The sequence below is a fragment of the Pagrus major genome, chromosome 1 (genome assembly GCF_040436345.1).
Source record: "Pagrus major chromosome 1, Pma_NU_1.0".
NCBI classification, from domain to species: Eukaryota; Metazoa; Chordata; class Actinopteri; order Spariformes; family Sparidae; genus Pagrus; species Pagrus major.
In genome coordinates, this window is record NC_133215.1 from 28,546,319 (window position 1) to 28,563,003 (window position 16,685).

The following is a 16,685-nucleotide window of genomic DNA, read 5'->3' on the forward strand; positions in this document are numbered from 1 at the left end:
GATCACATTGGTCAGTAGGAGAGCAACAGCCTGTCAGCCATGGTTCAGTTGTAGTACAGCTCACATTTACATGTACACTTATAAAGTAATAAATATATAATATAAGTATAAATTGAACAAAATTCCAGACTAATAATATTGTTTTGTTCTTCTAAACCAATATTTCAGTCAACGTTTGGCCTGATATCTTTTTTTTTTTAGAATTCATTTAACTATTGAAGGCTTTAAATCTGTCACAAAAAGTGGTATTATGATTTCAGGAATCTTAGGAATCTTTTGAATCTTAATATCACATGTTGCATCTTAACTAGACATTTCTGTTACACTGAAATGTGCTGAATCACTTGTTTCGTCACTTAATCATCCCTCTTCTTCACCTGGCTCATGAAATGGATGTGTGAGGTATTTTTCTGGCATAGAAAATACCAAAAAAGGGCCAAAATCCAGACCATAAAGAGTCGGACCCACCACTGTGGTGTGATATTCTCAAAGTTTTCCTCTGACATTCCTTGCTCCATTTAAATATGTTGTCTGTCGACAACACTGACAGCAACAACAGTAGATTTTCAAGGCGCTATAATAGTCACAACATTTTTGCTAGCCTGTATTATTTTTTTGTCAAAGCCTTTGAAGTAACTGTAAACCTGCCTCAGTACAGTTCAGTTCATGTATGTTTGGTACGACCGCGTGAAAGAGGACATTTTGTTTAAGTCAAACAACATCTGTAGTCAAAGCAGTGAAAAAAGACACTAATATGAGAGAGGCTGGCAGGGTCATGTCAAAGAGTCATGTTCTTACAACTCTCAGAGGAGTGACTGTTGATGTATGGTCAGGAGACGGTGAGCCTGTGACCTTTCACGACCCACTCTTTTACTCAAAGAACTTTATTTTTGTGTCATCAAGGATGTCGGTTCTCTCAATCCTTCAGCTTACAGCAGGTTTTTCAGTGATTATGTCTGGATGTATGACATAATCGCTTAGATTCGGAGAGACTCGCACGTGAATTTCATGTGTGAGGTGAGGTTAGATGTTCCGCTCATTCTCTTGCTCAGTAAAGACCCGGTTTCCCCCAAAATCCCCCTGTTTCCTGGTCGAGTTGAGTGGAATGTCTCTGTTCAAAGGCATTTTTCATTTTTCATGGTGGTGTATCAGCTTTTTCAGTCTTTCCACTGAGAACGGCTTTGAAACGCAACACAGCCGGCGATGCCTAAACACACACGCAAACACACAGACCCACACAAACATGCACACATGTGTGATTCAGGGGTTAGTCAGATAAAGAGGATGTGTGTGTGTGTTTGTAGTCATTGTGAAGGTTAAAAAGCATTCTCTTGGGAACGCAGGCCAGCTGTGTGTTTGTCTGAAAGATTTGGCAAGAAATCTTGCATACACTTGTGTTTTTTTCTACATTGTTATATCTTTATTATCTTGTTATTAAATGATCATCAACCCTGTTTCTCCCTCCCTCCCTACAGAATAGTTCGTGATTATCTGAGTGGAGCTCCATTTTCCTCCTACCAGGAGTCCATGTACTTCTCTCGCTTCCTGCAGTGGAAATGGTTGGAGAGGTGGGTAGTCACTGCAGATTACACACTAAGTGAAGCAGACATGCAAACCGTCTCTTTGTCTTACATAGAAATGACACCTGCAATCTTATATACAGTACATTCATTCCACTTCTTTGTTTTCTAAGAATAGCAAGGGTTTTTTTGGATGGATCATTATCTCTACAGGAGAGAAACTACAGATAATTAATTATCAATGAATATAGTTAAACAAAGGATCAGGATAACCTAATGTTAATAAATGGCAGAAGAAATGCTTACAACAAAGAAAAAAGTTTGAGAGACTTAGGTGCATGTATGTGGCAGGTGGTTCAGAGGTACCCCTTCAAGAAAAAAGGCAATTTCACATCATTTTGGACTGTTATTAGTACTACCATATCTGTGTACAAACGGATAGTAAATAAACTAAACCCAACAAGCTTAAATTCAAAACTTGCACACTGATGATAATAATCATCATTGATAAATAGTAAATTTAAAGTTAAGTAACATTATGTAGAAATTGGCATATTGTGCAATTTGGCACCCCCCACATTTTCTATCACTGTCATAAATATAAATCCCAGGTCTGTAACAATTTGTCAGATGTTATGTAGGTGCTGACTACAAACAAAACTCATTACGTCATGTTTTGAAAACTTGTATGTTGAAGTTAATATGTATGTAACGCTGTGATCCTACCCTCTCACTGAAGTTACATGCAGTGCAGAAACAAGTGACATTATTTGTTAACAGTTAAATAACTATTAACTAAAGTCTAATTAACAATAAATGTACCATTTATTGATGATGGTTATTATAAAGTGTTACAAACCTGGTTAACGTCGTTTAGCTTTTATGCTCTAAACATTGATACATTGATGTATTACATTCAGGCTAAGGTGGTGCCCAAAATAGCTTGGGTGCTGCGCCCAAGCCGTATAATGGTGGGGAAAACCTAGCAAAAGCACAAAGTGAAAACAAATATTTCTGTATACACTATATACAGACCAGAAGCAGGGAAGGTGCACCGAAACCCAAAGGTGGTACCGCCAACCAGAGTTTGTGTGCGAGTGGTAAATAATTGATGATCCTTTGCATAATGGCTGGGTAACCGAAGCAGGGTGGGAACAGCAGTCATCAGGGTGGATTAATAATATATTAGGGCATTACTCTGTCTGCAACATCACATGGTCTGAGAGAATGGCATAGCAGCTATTTAATGTCTCTTTTTGTCTCTCTCTCTTATCATTTCTCTCTTTCTCTTTCTTCTTTCCATCCCTGCAGGCAACCAGTAACCAAAAATACCTTCAGACATTATAGAGTACTAGGAAAAGGTGGATTTGGCGAGGTGAGTGTCACTGCAGTCCAGATGTAAAGTAGAAATAACTGACGGTGTAGTGTGGTGTTGTGTTTATTAAAGTTTTTATGATGGATACTGACCCAGCATTATGTTCCTTTACATTACAACTTTGGAAATGAGATGTTAGTGTTAATGATTTAAGCTGCTACAGAGGAGCCTTTAACAGTCAGCTAATGCAGCACTGTTAATGTCCCCACTCCTGTAATGTTGGGTGGAGAAATCTGTGGTGTGACACATTAACTACCATTAGATGTACTTTTAAAAGTGTGTGTTTTATGTGCATGTGTGTGTGATCATGTTTCCTTGCTGCTTGTTTTCCAGGTTTGTGCCTGCCAAGTACGTGCCACCGGTAAGATGTACGCCTGTAAAAAGCTGGAAAAGAAACGAGTGAAGAAAAGAAAAGGTGAAGCAATGGCACTAAACGAAAAACGCATTTTAGAAAAAGTTAACAGTAGTTTTGTAGTAAGTACTACCTTTTTCTTATTCAACCTTTCAAGAGAAATGTACCTGTTTTGTGTGTGTGTGTGTGTGTGTGTGTGTGTGTGTGTGTGTGTGTGTGTGTGTGTGTGTGTGTGTGTGTGTGTGTGTGTGTGTGTGTGTGTGTGTGTGTGTGTGTGTGTGTGTGTGTGTGTGTGTGTGGCGTACGTCCTGTGTGCGAGAGAGCGTTGTTTGTTTCGGCTCCAGGATCCTGCAAAAGAAATTGAATGGCGTGTTTGCAAAGGCTGTCGATCAGCTGGTAAAGACAGTTGCTGTGACTCGAGTTCTGTTTGTTTAATGACGTCCGCGCCAGGTGGACGAGCTTGTGAGTCGCAGTGGAAAGAAACGTGATGGGATAAAACCACAAAGGGGATAGAAAAAAATAAGTCACATGATAGTATTAAGCAGCTGCAGGTGACATTTGGACAATCCAAACTCATTTTGTTAATAAATCTAGTTTGCCATGCAAACATGCAAATTTGATTTCATTTGGAGTGTGCTGTAAGCCTTTGATCATCTGTGAATGTATTCTGAAATGTGTTTTGCTGCCATACAATGTTTTTGATGAAGTTATGTGTTTTTGACTCAAATATACAGATTGTTTGTTATATTTGTGTGCTTTTTGACAGGTGCGTGTCATAGGTTGTAAGGAAAAATAGCACACACACCCACACACGTGCCTCTGTGCCTACTTTGGTTTAAAAAAAAAAACTCTGTTTGATTTGACTTGCCTGATTTTATCTTTTTGCTGTAGCCTGAATACTATGATGCATAAATTACTTTTAATTGTCAATCTGAGTCACAGCTCATGTAGATTCCTTTAAGTGTTAAAAAAGACCTTACAACTTGACTGGGGTTCATTTGAGGCCAAATCTAATGTTTAGACATTAATTAGACAAAGGACATCTGTAATCAACTGAGAAGTTGACAGTAGTTTGAGGAAGTGTCAGATTTCAGATACGATTCTGAGAAGCACTGCTCTGTAGAGCATGATGAAAATGTTTTCCAAAGAAATTCATTAAACATCACAGGTTCCATCATGAGGTAACAGTTTAAACCTGCTCTCCCTGTTTTCTTATAGTGCAGTATTAGTAAAATACTGCATGGTGCTTTGGCTAGACACCACAAAATCATCAGTACCTCAATATCTTTATCACTCATTCCTTTAGGTCATTGTCTTGTCTCTTGCATTGAATTGTGTGTCTCAATTCAAGCTATATAATATAGCAACAGCATGTAGAAGAGAGTAGTACAGTGTCCTGCTCAGAGCATGTGTGCTAGTCCAAAAAAAAAAATCATTACCCTGCCACCGTACCACCATGCTTCAAGCTCTTAATGGTGGCGTTGCTCTTGGCTGATTTTCCTATGGAGGATTTTCATAAATCGAGCCATAGTCATGAGTAAGCGGTGGTTTTTGGCCGGCGCTGTAATGCCAAGCTTGAACGCTTTTTAGGGAGTCACCTAGCTTTTCATTTCTTCCATGTTGTACCAAAGTACTGAAGGGCAGAAATTTACAGTTGACAGTCCATTAACATGTAAGATGATACATTATAGGAAGAGTTCAAGACCTTAAAGGGAGATATCATTATGGTCTATGTATGAATATAAAGGAAATATAAGAGAGATGTGACAAGAATGACCTTGAATATGTGACTTCTTTCCATTTAATTTCTATGATAGCAGTGCTTTAATTACACCTGAAATAAGGAAGATTGGCCGTATTAGATGTATTATTACCTTAAAGATGTAGTATTTGTTTAAATAAAATATAGCAAGATAAGAAACATGTAAGTCGCATTTTAGAATATGAACCTACATGTTCCTGGTCTCTGTTTTTTTAATTCTGTAAAAAAGCTTGAATTTTAATCCTGCTTGGCGACACATGTTAACATCAGGAGTCAAACGCAGCTGGAAAACTAGTAAACTGTGCTTCTCTTTCCATTTCATCCAACTGTACGCTCAAAAAACATCTCAGGTGCTCCGGCAGGAAAAGAAAACTTAGCTTTGGCTCACGCTTTTGCTCCTCTAAAAAAAATGATTGTTCCAAAGACAAGAAAATTACAGCAAGTGCTCGTTTAACATTCTTGGAGTGTGGCGAGGAACGGCAGGAGGGATAAGCATGTTAATTTCTGGTCTGAGGTCTGTGTGCAATGTGTACTTTGTATATGTGTACATACTGTAGAACACGGTGTTCTACTGTTAAACTGTACAGAGCTGTGATATTGATCTGCAGTACAGTGAGCCGGACTGTAAGAGAGCAGATCCTCTTGTTCTCCGTTTGAAGCTAATGGTTGTGTTTGAGTTGTACTACGTGTTGGATTAGTCGGTTTCTGATGCAGAGTGAGCTATATTGCGCGTCCTTGTTTTTGAGTGAGTCACGGCAGGAACATGTGTATGGGCATGCATGCATACACGCGCACACATGCGCGCGCGCGCGCACGCACACACACACACACACACACACACACACACACACACACACACACACACACACACACACACACACACACACACACACACACACAGAGGCTGGAGTGGGCTTGTTCCTGAACCTCAGACTTGCAGCTCTTGTCACCTGGGATTGGCACATGATTGTGTGTGTGTGTGTGTGTGTTCGTTCTCTGTGCTGCAGGCAGAACTGATGACTCTTCATGTGCCTCTCTACCTACGAGAGCAGCTCTGTTGCTTAGCAACACTGACCAAACAGCAGTAGCAAGGAGAAGAGTCAAGTGCTCTCTCAAACCCCTCATTTCTCTCTCTCGCTATTCTTCTTTACCTTTTTTTTGATCAGTGCATCATACTATTAGTCAATACATACTGCTCGCTCACTGTATGTTTTAACCAATAAACCGTCCACATATTCAGTGTGTGGGTGTGTGTATATGTGTGAGACACAGGGCAGGGTGACCCTGTTCTAGCAGGTGAGACTGAGGTAGAGCTACCTCTAAGCTCTAATGCAGATTTGGCTGCCTATCATTTGAAATGTTTGAATATAAAGGATTTAAACACAAGAAGAGCTGCAACAATTAATCGATTAGGTGTCAGCTATTAAATTAATTGCCATCTATTTTGAGAATCAGTTTTTTCAGTTTGAGTAATTAAAAAAAAAAAAAAAAGTAAAAAGTCTTTGATTCCCTCTTTTTAAATGAGAATATGTCTTTTTTGGTTTCTTAACTCATCTGTGATGGTTAACTGAATATCTTTGGGCTGTAGACAAAACACGATGTTGGAGGATGTCTTCTTGGATCAACATTTTATGCCACTTTCCGACAATTTATTGACAAAACAACTAAGCGAGAAAATAATCAACAGATCAGTCTGACTTCTCATTTAATATTCTGTTAATACGAATTAAATACGCAATATGTAAGAAGTTTGTTTAAAAACATCCAAAACTAAAATCACCAGCAGAATGTGAAAGAATAACAGTTGTGTATGTAGTCATGTTTAGCATGCTAACCAGCTAGCCCCATCCAGTCCCTGTCCAAATATCCTGTGCTAGCAGTATAAACACCAAAACTCCTCTGGTGCTTGAGCTCCCTGTCTGGATTGCTAGCTGCATGGCCAGCTGAGCCAACTAGCTAATGGCAGCTACAGTTTGCAGCAGTTAGCGCCTATTTTGATATGTTGCCCTCTATTTGTTTTGAATATGAATTCAACAGGTGGCCAATTCTTACATATTGTACCTTTTTTAAAGGTTAATCATGGGATCAAAGATTTTACATAAATAGAGATTTAAATTAGATTTAAATATCTGATAAAAGTTCAAATGAACACCAACTTTCACTGACTCTCCTGTCTGCCACCTGAGCAGACTTAACTCCAGTGGGAGGCATAGCGGATGTGGTGATGTTACGATTCACCTCCTTTGAGTCATTTCCTGTCAACCAACTGCCTTTGGTTTTCTTCATTTCTGTGACTTTTTGCATTATCATATCATTTGACTGCACAATTGAAATACTTTGAGCTTCTTTCATTGTTGGGAGGCTTTTGGATATATTTTTTTAACAATGTTTTATACATTTTTTACATTTATACAGTAAAATAAAATCTGTCTAAGTCTAAGTCTATTTTAAAGAAGATACTGACAGAGAGCCCGGTGTGAGAGGCATTGTTTTGTGATGCCAAGATTTGTCCATTGCTAATGAAAAAACATGGTTTTGGAAGTGTGCGTAAGACTGTTTGCCCTGGCTTTTAGTGCATATTTGTTTAAGTACAGTATGTATATATACGTGTGTGTGTGTGTGTGTGTGTGTGTGTGTGTGTGTGTGTGTGTTTTCACTTGGCCCATACGATTTTTCCCATCCCCTCTTGTGGTCTGTCTCTGACAACATAGTCCAGAGCAGATGGGATTCCTCCTGATGGCAGTAACATCCTGCTTGTACACAACGGCACATGCACACACACCATACCCTGCGTGTCACTGACCCACCAGGGGAGAGAGCAGAGGGGAGGCTGGTGGGAATGAAGGGAGAAAAGAGAGATAGATGGTGGGATTAGAGGGAAGGGACATGAAGCAATGGAGTCAGGAGTGGAGAAGAAGCTTCTGGTTTTCCATGTCTGTGATATATCTCTCTTTTGTTTCTCTGTGTATACATTCCTGACATTCCATCGGGGATAATGGATGATTATTTGGGGCATTGAACAAACCAAATGAAACCATCATGTTCTTCTAGCCATCCTGTCTCTTACCGCTCCTCTTCCCTCTTCCTCCTCCTCCCCCCATGCCCTCCTCTTCACCAACTCCTTGACTGGTCCCTCACCTCCCTCATTACCACTTCCCCAAAATTTGCCTCCCTCTCCAGGTTAGTCTAGCATATGCCTATGAGACCAAGGATGCGCTGTGCCTGGTGTTGACCATAATGAATGGCGGTGACTTAAAGTTCCACATCTACAACATGGGCAACTCGGGCTTCGACGAGCAGAGGGCCATCTTCTACGCTGCTGAGATCTGCTGTGGCCTTGAGGACCTGCATCGTGAGAGGATAGTCTACAGGTTAGGTCACATGAGGGTTGGACACAATGAAGGAGCTAGAACATAGAAAAAGATACTGTAGGCAAGCCATCCTCACTGTAATATCACTGGGTATTTTGAGGATCTTTGTCCCTGAAGACTATTATTGTGAGCTTTACATCCCTGAACCACATTATGTAAGCTTGTTGTACAAGAGAATTTGCCTACAACTGGCTAAATGTCCCTCACTGCAAAAACTAGAAGTCTTAACAAGTTTATTTGTCTAATTTCTAGTCAAAAATATCTCAATTATCTTAATATAAGACAAAATCACCTAGAAAGTAGCATTTCAGTGAGATAAAAGGATTGTATTTATTGTTTTTTTTTGTAAACTTATTTTAGAAATGTCATTTTTTCCAGTGTTTAAAGGGACACTCCACTGATTTTGCACTTGAAGTTCGGTTTACTTGTCATGACACGCACTACCAGTAAAAACAGTTGTCTGATGTCTTTTTGTGGCTTTGAAGGGAGCTCTTTAAAACAACTTTGATGATGTCGTAGTGATGTCATCAGGGTTATCTCAGATTAGGCTTTGGAAATAAGGCTTTGGAGGAAAAAAATAGATTAGGCTTGGGATGTGACGTTTTATTGACAGAAAGCCTGTGCTACATACGGGAGTTGTGGAGTGGGGTTTTTTAGGGTCTAATGAAAGATGCTTCCCAGTTACATAATGGAAAATGTGAGATTTTGAAGCTACAAGTCAAGATTTCTCAGCCACTGCTCCTTTTTTAATCTGTCTCTCCCAAGTTCTCAAATTTATTTACTAACTGTATGCCTGATTATTTGTCCCAGCTCTGGTGTTATGTTCAATCGGAGTGTTTGCAGTCATGTAAAATTGGAACAAGTACAAGTAGAAAGTTCTAGATGATGAATAGTTGCTATTTGAATGTTGTGCGGGTTTCACTGAGGCGCCATATACCTGTCACACTCAATTAAGCCTTAGAGTAATGCTAACATAAACACTGATGCACCCACATACACATGGCCCATGTAGTCATATAAACACAGTGTTCCTTGATCGCTGCATGTGTTACAGTAGAGTCCACAATTGTGTTTGAGCTTTCCGTTGGTTAGTATAGTTCCATGTAAAGCTTTTACTATAAATAATACACTTTCTGGGGTATTACACTTATAAAGTTGAGTAAGACAATGATTTGGCTTGAAAGAAGGTTGACAATAAGCCATCTATTTATTCACGTGAAATATTGTCGAGGCTCAAGAACAGAAAACACAGGGGCAATAAACGATGTTCAATTTTCATACAAGCACAGTATCAACAGAATGGCTCCATAATGTATTATTTTTTCCTCCCAGGGATTTGAAACCTGAAAACATCCTCCTGGATGATCGCGGTATGTTCACATTTTTTTCTTTCTTCTTATTATTCGATTTATGTCAGAGTGGGCTAATATGTGGGCACACTTCTTGGCTGCAGAATATTACTTGTTTTCCACAGTTCTTTTGATGTAACCCATACCACAGAGACAAACAGGCAGTTTGTAACTAGTCCATTTTGTAATGTGCAAGCACATTATCTCCTCGTTTTTCTAAATGTGTACATTCTGCAGGATCTCAGTCAGGTAATTAATCTGTGGTTCTTGTTTAGGACACATCCGAATTTCAGACCTGGGTCTTGCTGTTCAAATCCCTGAAGGAGAGACGATACGAGGGCGAGTGGGCACTGTTGGATACATGGGTAAGAGTTTGGGTACTCCTCTTCTACCTCTGCAACCATTCCTTTTCCTTCTCTGTACAAATCCCAGCTCTCTACCCCTCCGTATAAACTTCACTAAATGTCTCTGATTCACTTGATTCAAGTTGTAACTCCTTTGAACCTGACCTCTCCTTTCTCACTTCTCAGCTCCCGAGGTGATCCAGAATGAGAGCTACACTGTCAGCCCGGACTGGTGGGGGCTTGGCTGCCTGATCTTTGAGATGATACAGGGCCAGTCGCCTTTCCGCAAGCGCAAGGAGCGCGTCAAGCGGGAGGAGGTGGACCGAAGAGTGCGCGAGGACCAGGAGGAGTATTCTGATAAGTTCTCAGAGGAGGCGAAGGATATCTGCAGACAGGTGAGAGACAATAGATGGAGGTGACAGGTGGCTGTGGCTTTAGGAAAAGGGTGGAAGAGGAGAAAAAAGGGGGATATAAAGAAGAAAAAATTAACAAGGTTCTTTGAGGTTATTGGCAAATGAGGACATGGATGGATAAGGCTTATGGGATGGTGGATTGAGAGGCCTTCAACAGCTATTTCAAGATTAGATTAGAAATACTGTATTGGGGAGTTAATCCCAGTTTGCACTGGGTGAGAGGCAGTCTAAGATTAATCATACAGCAGTATACATGTTTTGCATTTATTTGGAGTTGGAATATTTGTGACCTAATGAATGCAATTCCAATTATACCTTCCCGTTGCTCTGATTTTGATCTGTTTATCAGCTAAATGCTCTGCTATATCCACCAGCTAGTTGCTAACTTGGTCTGTCTGTCATTTGGTGCTGGACATGTACCATACGGTGGATTTATCAGAGGCTTTTTTGCGGAAAACAGCTGCCTGTTGTGGCTGAAAACAACAATGATTAGTGCAATGAGAGTGAATCCAAACAGTACATTTTCACGTCATAAAACCAAAAAAATGAGCTGAAAGATGCTACATTGCTCTGAGGGGACGTGCAGAGCTGGCTGATCATTCTGTGAACTCATTACGGTTAGCGACTCCTTTTAAAGGATAGTTATTTCACCCAATGTTAACATAAAAATATTGGTATGTGCAAGATTAAAGGTGTAATATGTAAAAAAAAATTGTATTGAAAACATTAAAAAATTAACGAACATTATCAACAGAATGTAAAGAAACAATAGTGAATACTGACGTTAGCATGCTAACCAGTTAGCCTCGGGCCTTTCTCCCAGCAGTCTAAAGCTAGCACCATAAACACTAACGCTCCCCTGGTAGTTACAGTCATGGATGTATAAACAGAATACAGTTTGTTGGGAGTATGAACTCAAGGTGGCCAATTCTTATGTATTGCACCTTTAAGGAGATCAGTTAGCTAACTTTAACTAGCTTGAAACATTCTCATCTGCCTGAGGGAGCCACCGAGCTGCTCTGCCTCTGAGCAGGACTGGACGGGACGGGACTGGACGGGACGGGACGTTTATTTGCGTGACGTGGTGGAACATTCTGACCCGAGGTTCAGCGGATTCAAAGACTCCCCAGGGAGAGGAGGAGTGGGGGGATGGGAGAAAGAAAGGTTTCAGCAAGAAATGGGAGAAAGATAATAAGGAAGGAGGGAGGGAAACAGAGAGAGATGGCTTCTACCACAGCCCGAAATAGACAAGTGATCTGAGTTGTCAAGAGCAGAAAGTGAGAGTCTGCTTTGAACCCTGCGTGTAAATTGGGCAAGAGTTGTGAAAGGAAGAGAGAAACATAGGGAAATGAAGTGAGAGTGGGTGATGTGGTGAAACAAAAAGCAAGAAGCCATTGCTTTGTTGATTGTGAAAGCCACCAGCTTTCGGGTGACAACAGGGCCAGTGAGAGTGTCCGCTAGTAAGCCAAACCACTAAACAGCACTCATCCACTTCATAAGCCTGCTGTACTGTAGGTGGTGTGGTGGTAATATTATCCAGAGGCTCTCATAGAGACAGCAGCAGAGCTCTCTAATTCTGTCCATGATGGTGGTGGTGCATTAACCCCTCAGTGTATGGATATGTATTGGTCTTTATTAGATTACACAGGGTCATATACATAAGTCAAGAGGATTAAATGTAAACTACATCCATGTGTGTGCTTTGTAGAAATTGAACTAGAGGGATTAGTCATAAAACTGTCAGCGGAGGAGCCCCCTCCTCTCCATCTTTGTGTGTTTGATTCATGATAGAGAACCGGGCTCAAATAGAAATTTGTTTGAGGAGAAATTTGTAACATGTTAAGCTATAATTTACCTGCCAAAGCCATTTGGGCTAACAGTGTTTAAATCTCCTCTCCCTCTTCCTCTTCCTCTTCCTCCTGCTGCGTGTCAGCTCCTGGCCAAGGACCCCAAGGAGCGACTGGGTTGCCAGGGTCGAGGGGCCATTGAGGTCAAGCAGCATCCCATCTTCAGAAACATCAACTTCAAACGGCTGGAAGCCAACATGCTGGACCCTCCCTTCAGCCCAGATGTAAGAACAGCACACACACACACAAACTCGAACGGGACATACAGGCTCTGTTCACAGCTTGCAGCCTGAGCCTGGCGAGCAGCAAATCAGCATACAGGAAATACCATTGTCACAAGTAAACAAACACATCCAGTATAAGCTAGTTATCATGGTAGGAGCTGGCGTGTGATTTCAGTGTCATCGTTCAAAATTCCAAACTGGCTGATAAAATGGAGACCTTGCTATTTATAACAGAGTTGTCCTGTTTTATGGTAATCATCACTAACACATCCAGTGTAGCTTTAATGGTGGACAGTAAATGTCATATTAGAAACTCTCAGGTGTGAATATGTGTAACTATGGACTGTAAATACAAACCACTACCTTGCCTGGATAAATACTCTGTATGCTTTTATTGTTTGCTGCACTCATAGATTGTTTCCCTCTACGATTAAACAAAGCTGTTCACAGAGAGAATCGTGACATTTTCAGTGTCATAAATAGAGCGAGTGAGGCAGAGTGACTGACCCGTGAGGTTAAATCAATAGCTGAAAGCAGATAGTGTTATCTGTGTTTTCTATTTGGGGTTATTCAGGTCACTAGGGCCTCGCTGCAGAAAACAAGGCAGCAAGGAGTCCTCAGGCGTGTTAAGATTTCCATGTCAAGTATTTCAGCTTTAGTATTCCCACTTTCTCCCAAAATACACAGATTTTTCACAGTGGCCTCCTTTCTCTCTGTTCTTCTTTCTTTCTCTCTCTCTCAGCCTCGCGCCGTGTACTGTAAAGACGTCCTGGACATCGAGCAGTTCTCTACAGTCAAAGGCGTGAACCTTGACCCCACAGACGATGACTTCTACCACAAGTTTGTCACAGGCAGTGTCTCCATCCCGTGGCAGAACGAGGTACTGCACGCTCAGTCTGCTGAGATGATGTCATTGTTCAGTCCCACAACAGGCAGAAACAACGCAGTTCACCACTGGTGACATAGTAATACCTCTGTTAATGGAGAAAACCTCCTTTTAGTATAATGCAAAGAGATTTATTGTGTTTTAAATGTGAATATACCATTGTCTGCTCCCTGTAGAGAGGTTTGTGCTAAAATAAATGGCACCCACCTTATGTTGACCCAGAGGCCTTTTGTAAATCTAGACCCCTAAAGAACTAATAAGTGGACCTGTCCTCCTTTGCAGATGATTGAGATGGAGTGCTTCAAAGAAATCAACGTCTACGAGACTGACGGGACGCTGTGCTCGGACCTGGACGTGAACCGACCGAACCCTCCACCAAAGAGAGGCTTCTTCTACCGCCTGTTCAGAAGAGAGGCAAGTGCTAGTGCTCCGCCAACTGTCCGAGGGGGTGGGGGCTAAGGTACTTCCTCTCTTCCTTCTTTTCCTTCCTTCCTTTTTTTTCTCCCCAGGCCTTGTCCAAACGCAACATGTGAAAACTTCACTCCTGTGAAATTTGTTGTTTCCAGTTATGTCATTCATAGTTTAAGTTGCTTGGAATAAGGCCTCCCTTTTCCTTTTCTCTGGGGTGAAACATTCAGACCCTTGTTAATCTCTTTGCATATTGTTTGCTGTATTTGTTGCTCTGCTACTTTGTCTCAGAAGGTCTAATATGAGGAATCTTTTCTTGAGCTGGTGTGTGGGAAGATAAAGTGACACATCAGTAAATGTTTGTCAGTTTGTCAGTCATCTTTTATTTGTTGCAGGATCTACTCAACTCACAGACTATTTCCACTATCTTTCACCTGTTCTGTATAACAGAGGACCTTTAATTTTGTTCTACACTTCTCTGAACTGCCACTGGGGGCAGCAGTGGACATTTCACTCTCACTTTACAAAAACCTGCCGTTTGTCTGCTGCATTTCTTGTAGTTTGACTTTATTTTTCTTATTAAAAGAAAGGGGATTCCTTACTTACAAAATGCAGATAAGATTAGCGAGGAGTTGATTCAAATTCAAAGTATTCAGCTCACCACTGCCTCTGCATCTTTTTAAGGTAATGTTTTATATTTGCTCAGCTGGGTTATATAGGAGGCCAAGTCTTCTTACAGAGGATTCTTTTTGGCACAATTAAATCTGATACAATGTGATGTTTTGAGTATATAAATATGTATTTTACCACAGATGTAAGTTGCCAGAAAATCTTGAAAATGCACCTTCAAAAGGCTTGAAAAGTGCTTGAATGAAAAAGGAACATGAATCAACGATAAAGCATAAAGCTCTTCGCAGTAAAGAAGCAAATACAACATTAGAACGTCTCTCTCAAGAATGTTTAACATAATTTGTAGGTTTTTTTGTCATGCTTATGACAAATTATTGAAAGTACAATAACCAATTTCACTACAGTGTGCTGTTTTCTACCAAAGCTACACCTTTGCTTGTCTTGTGTTTTCTTCAAACTTCGAAGGTCAGTGTTTCAGCAGAGTGTGACATCCTCTTGCACATGCGAGCTGGTGTAGTGATGAAAGTTGCTAATGTCAGTGATATATCCTCATTTTCTGGTCCTCCCCAGGTCTGTTTTAAGAGCGGTTACAGTGACGACGAGATCGAAGAGCCCTCACGACTTTAAACCACTCCCTCCACCTGCCTCCTCCTCCCCGCCCTTCGCCGCTGAACTTCACCACAAACTCCAACCGAGCGCAAATCTTAGGAACTCAGTGAATGTTGACCTGTATTTATGAGCTGTATTAAAAGTGTATTATAATTAAAGAAAAAAGTATGAGTTTAAAGATTTTGTACATTTGTACTTGAATTTATGTCTAGATGTATATTTTCACTAAAGGTTGTATTGTACAAAAAGCCATAAAAGTACCACTTGAATGCATACATTACATTTTTATTTCCTGTTTATTTTTCTTTTGGAATGAGTATGGATAATGTGTCTTGGGGAGTTTTTTTAAGAAGCACAGTACCAGTAGTCTTTTTATTTTTCTCAATGTAGCATAAGGCCTTTTTTGTTTTTATATGTGCTGTATGTTTGTCATTGATTTGGCCAATGTGACGTGTTGTTAGCACATCAGATCCACCCGGTCCCAAATTAACCCTTAGCCTCCGCACCCCTCAAGGCTCAGGTAGATCTGAACAAAGCGTGTAGATCCAAATGACATGGGGGAAAATAAATCCAGTCTAATTTTGCTATGTTGATGCCATGCTGCTAAAGCCTTCCCATTTGTTTTCCCACCTGCCCCCTTTTGACTTAAGTTGGTTTTGGAAGTGATAATCCACGTCCCTCCCTGAGCCCCTGACTAGATGGCATGTGTAGTAAATGGTATTCTTGGTGCCTGTACCAACTCGATTCTAGCAGAGATGGCATGGATTTGTTTCTGACAATCTTTTAGTCAGCATGTGCAACAATAAGAATCTTTTAGAATAAGATGGAAATATTACAGAGGCTTTTTCCCCATTTAAAAAAAAAAAAGGCCTGATAATTATCATTCCTAGAGCTCTCCAAAAATCTCTCATTAGCTTTCAAAAGGCTCAGAACATTAATTTCAAATGCCAGACTGCGTTTCCTACTGGAGCACAGCTGGTAAGTCTGTTACATTATTTACTCAGGCAAATTTTGGTGATTTATCTCTATTTCTCATCTCCTTTTCCTGCTTTTTTGTTCTACTACCTGGCTTTTCTTTGTTTTATTTTTCCCTGATGTGTCCAGTTATTATATCATGTGCTGAGCTTAAATCCTTTCCTTTTAAATACCCAAATGATTTACCACCCATGTTTTTTAGTAAACCAGAAAGCCTAGGACAGGTTGACTGGAAAATTATTTGGAACATAGAGACTGATGATGATAATGATGATGGGACTGTATCAGAGATCTGACCTGCAGCTGACAAGGGCTTCATCTAGATAACAAATTGCTGTTGCATCGAGCTAACTTCCATTGATTCAGCTGTCAGCAGTTATTAGCCTCTGCGCTGAGTCAAGATACAGCCTGCTTTGGCCTCTGTGCCTGTTGATCATAGATAGTGCGGTGCCTGACGGCCACACAGTCTGCTAGTAGACCTTCAGTTTAGATCCCGTGGCTTTAGCTGTTTGTACTAGATGAAAATAACATTTCTTAATCGTATCAGCGCCCAACTTTAACTCTGACTTGAGACAATTGCTTGTGTGTGTGTGTAGACGGGGAGAAATGTGAGGAATTGT

The 16,685-nt window shown here is 40.6% G+C and overlaps 1 protein-coding gene across 2 annotated transcripts in view; it reads left to right on the forward strand.

Annotated features, from left to right (window-relative positions):
* grk4 (G protein-coupled receptor kinase 4) overlaps positions 1-15,264 on the forward strand; it is a 41,442-nt gene extending 26,178 nt beyond the window's left edge. Inside the window, exons 6-16 of one of the 2 annotated variants that reach the window (XM_073473464.1) lie at positions 1,476-1,568; positions 2,832-2,895; positions 3,229-3,369; positions 8,190-8,380; positions 9,713-9,750; positions 10,005-10,094; positions 10,260-10,468; positions 12,420-12,557; positions 13,300-13,437; positions 13,726-13,857; positions 15,052-15,264. In XM_073473464.1, coding sequence (XP_073329565.1) covers positions 1,476-1,568; positions 2,832-2,895; positions 3,229-3,369; positions 8,190-8,380; positions 9,713-9,750; positions 10,005-10,094; positions 10,260-10,468; positions 12,420-12,557; positions 13,300-13,437; positions 13,726-13,857; positions 15,052-15,108 — 1,291 coding nt within the window. In that variant the 3' untranslated portion in view covers positions 15,109-15,264. Of the gene's footprint in view, positions 1-1,475; positions 1,569-2,831; positions 2,896-3,228; positions 3,370-8,189; positions 8,381-9,712; positions 9,751-10,004; positions 10,095-10,259; positions 10,469-12,419; positions 12,558-13,299; positions 13,438-13,725; positions 13,904-15,051 lie in introns of both variants that reach the window. The other variant, XM_073473473.1, reaches the window with a different exon arrangement.
* The last annotated feature ends 1,421 nt before the right edge of the window (positions 15,265-16,685 follow it).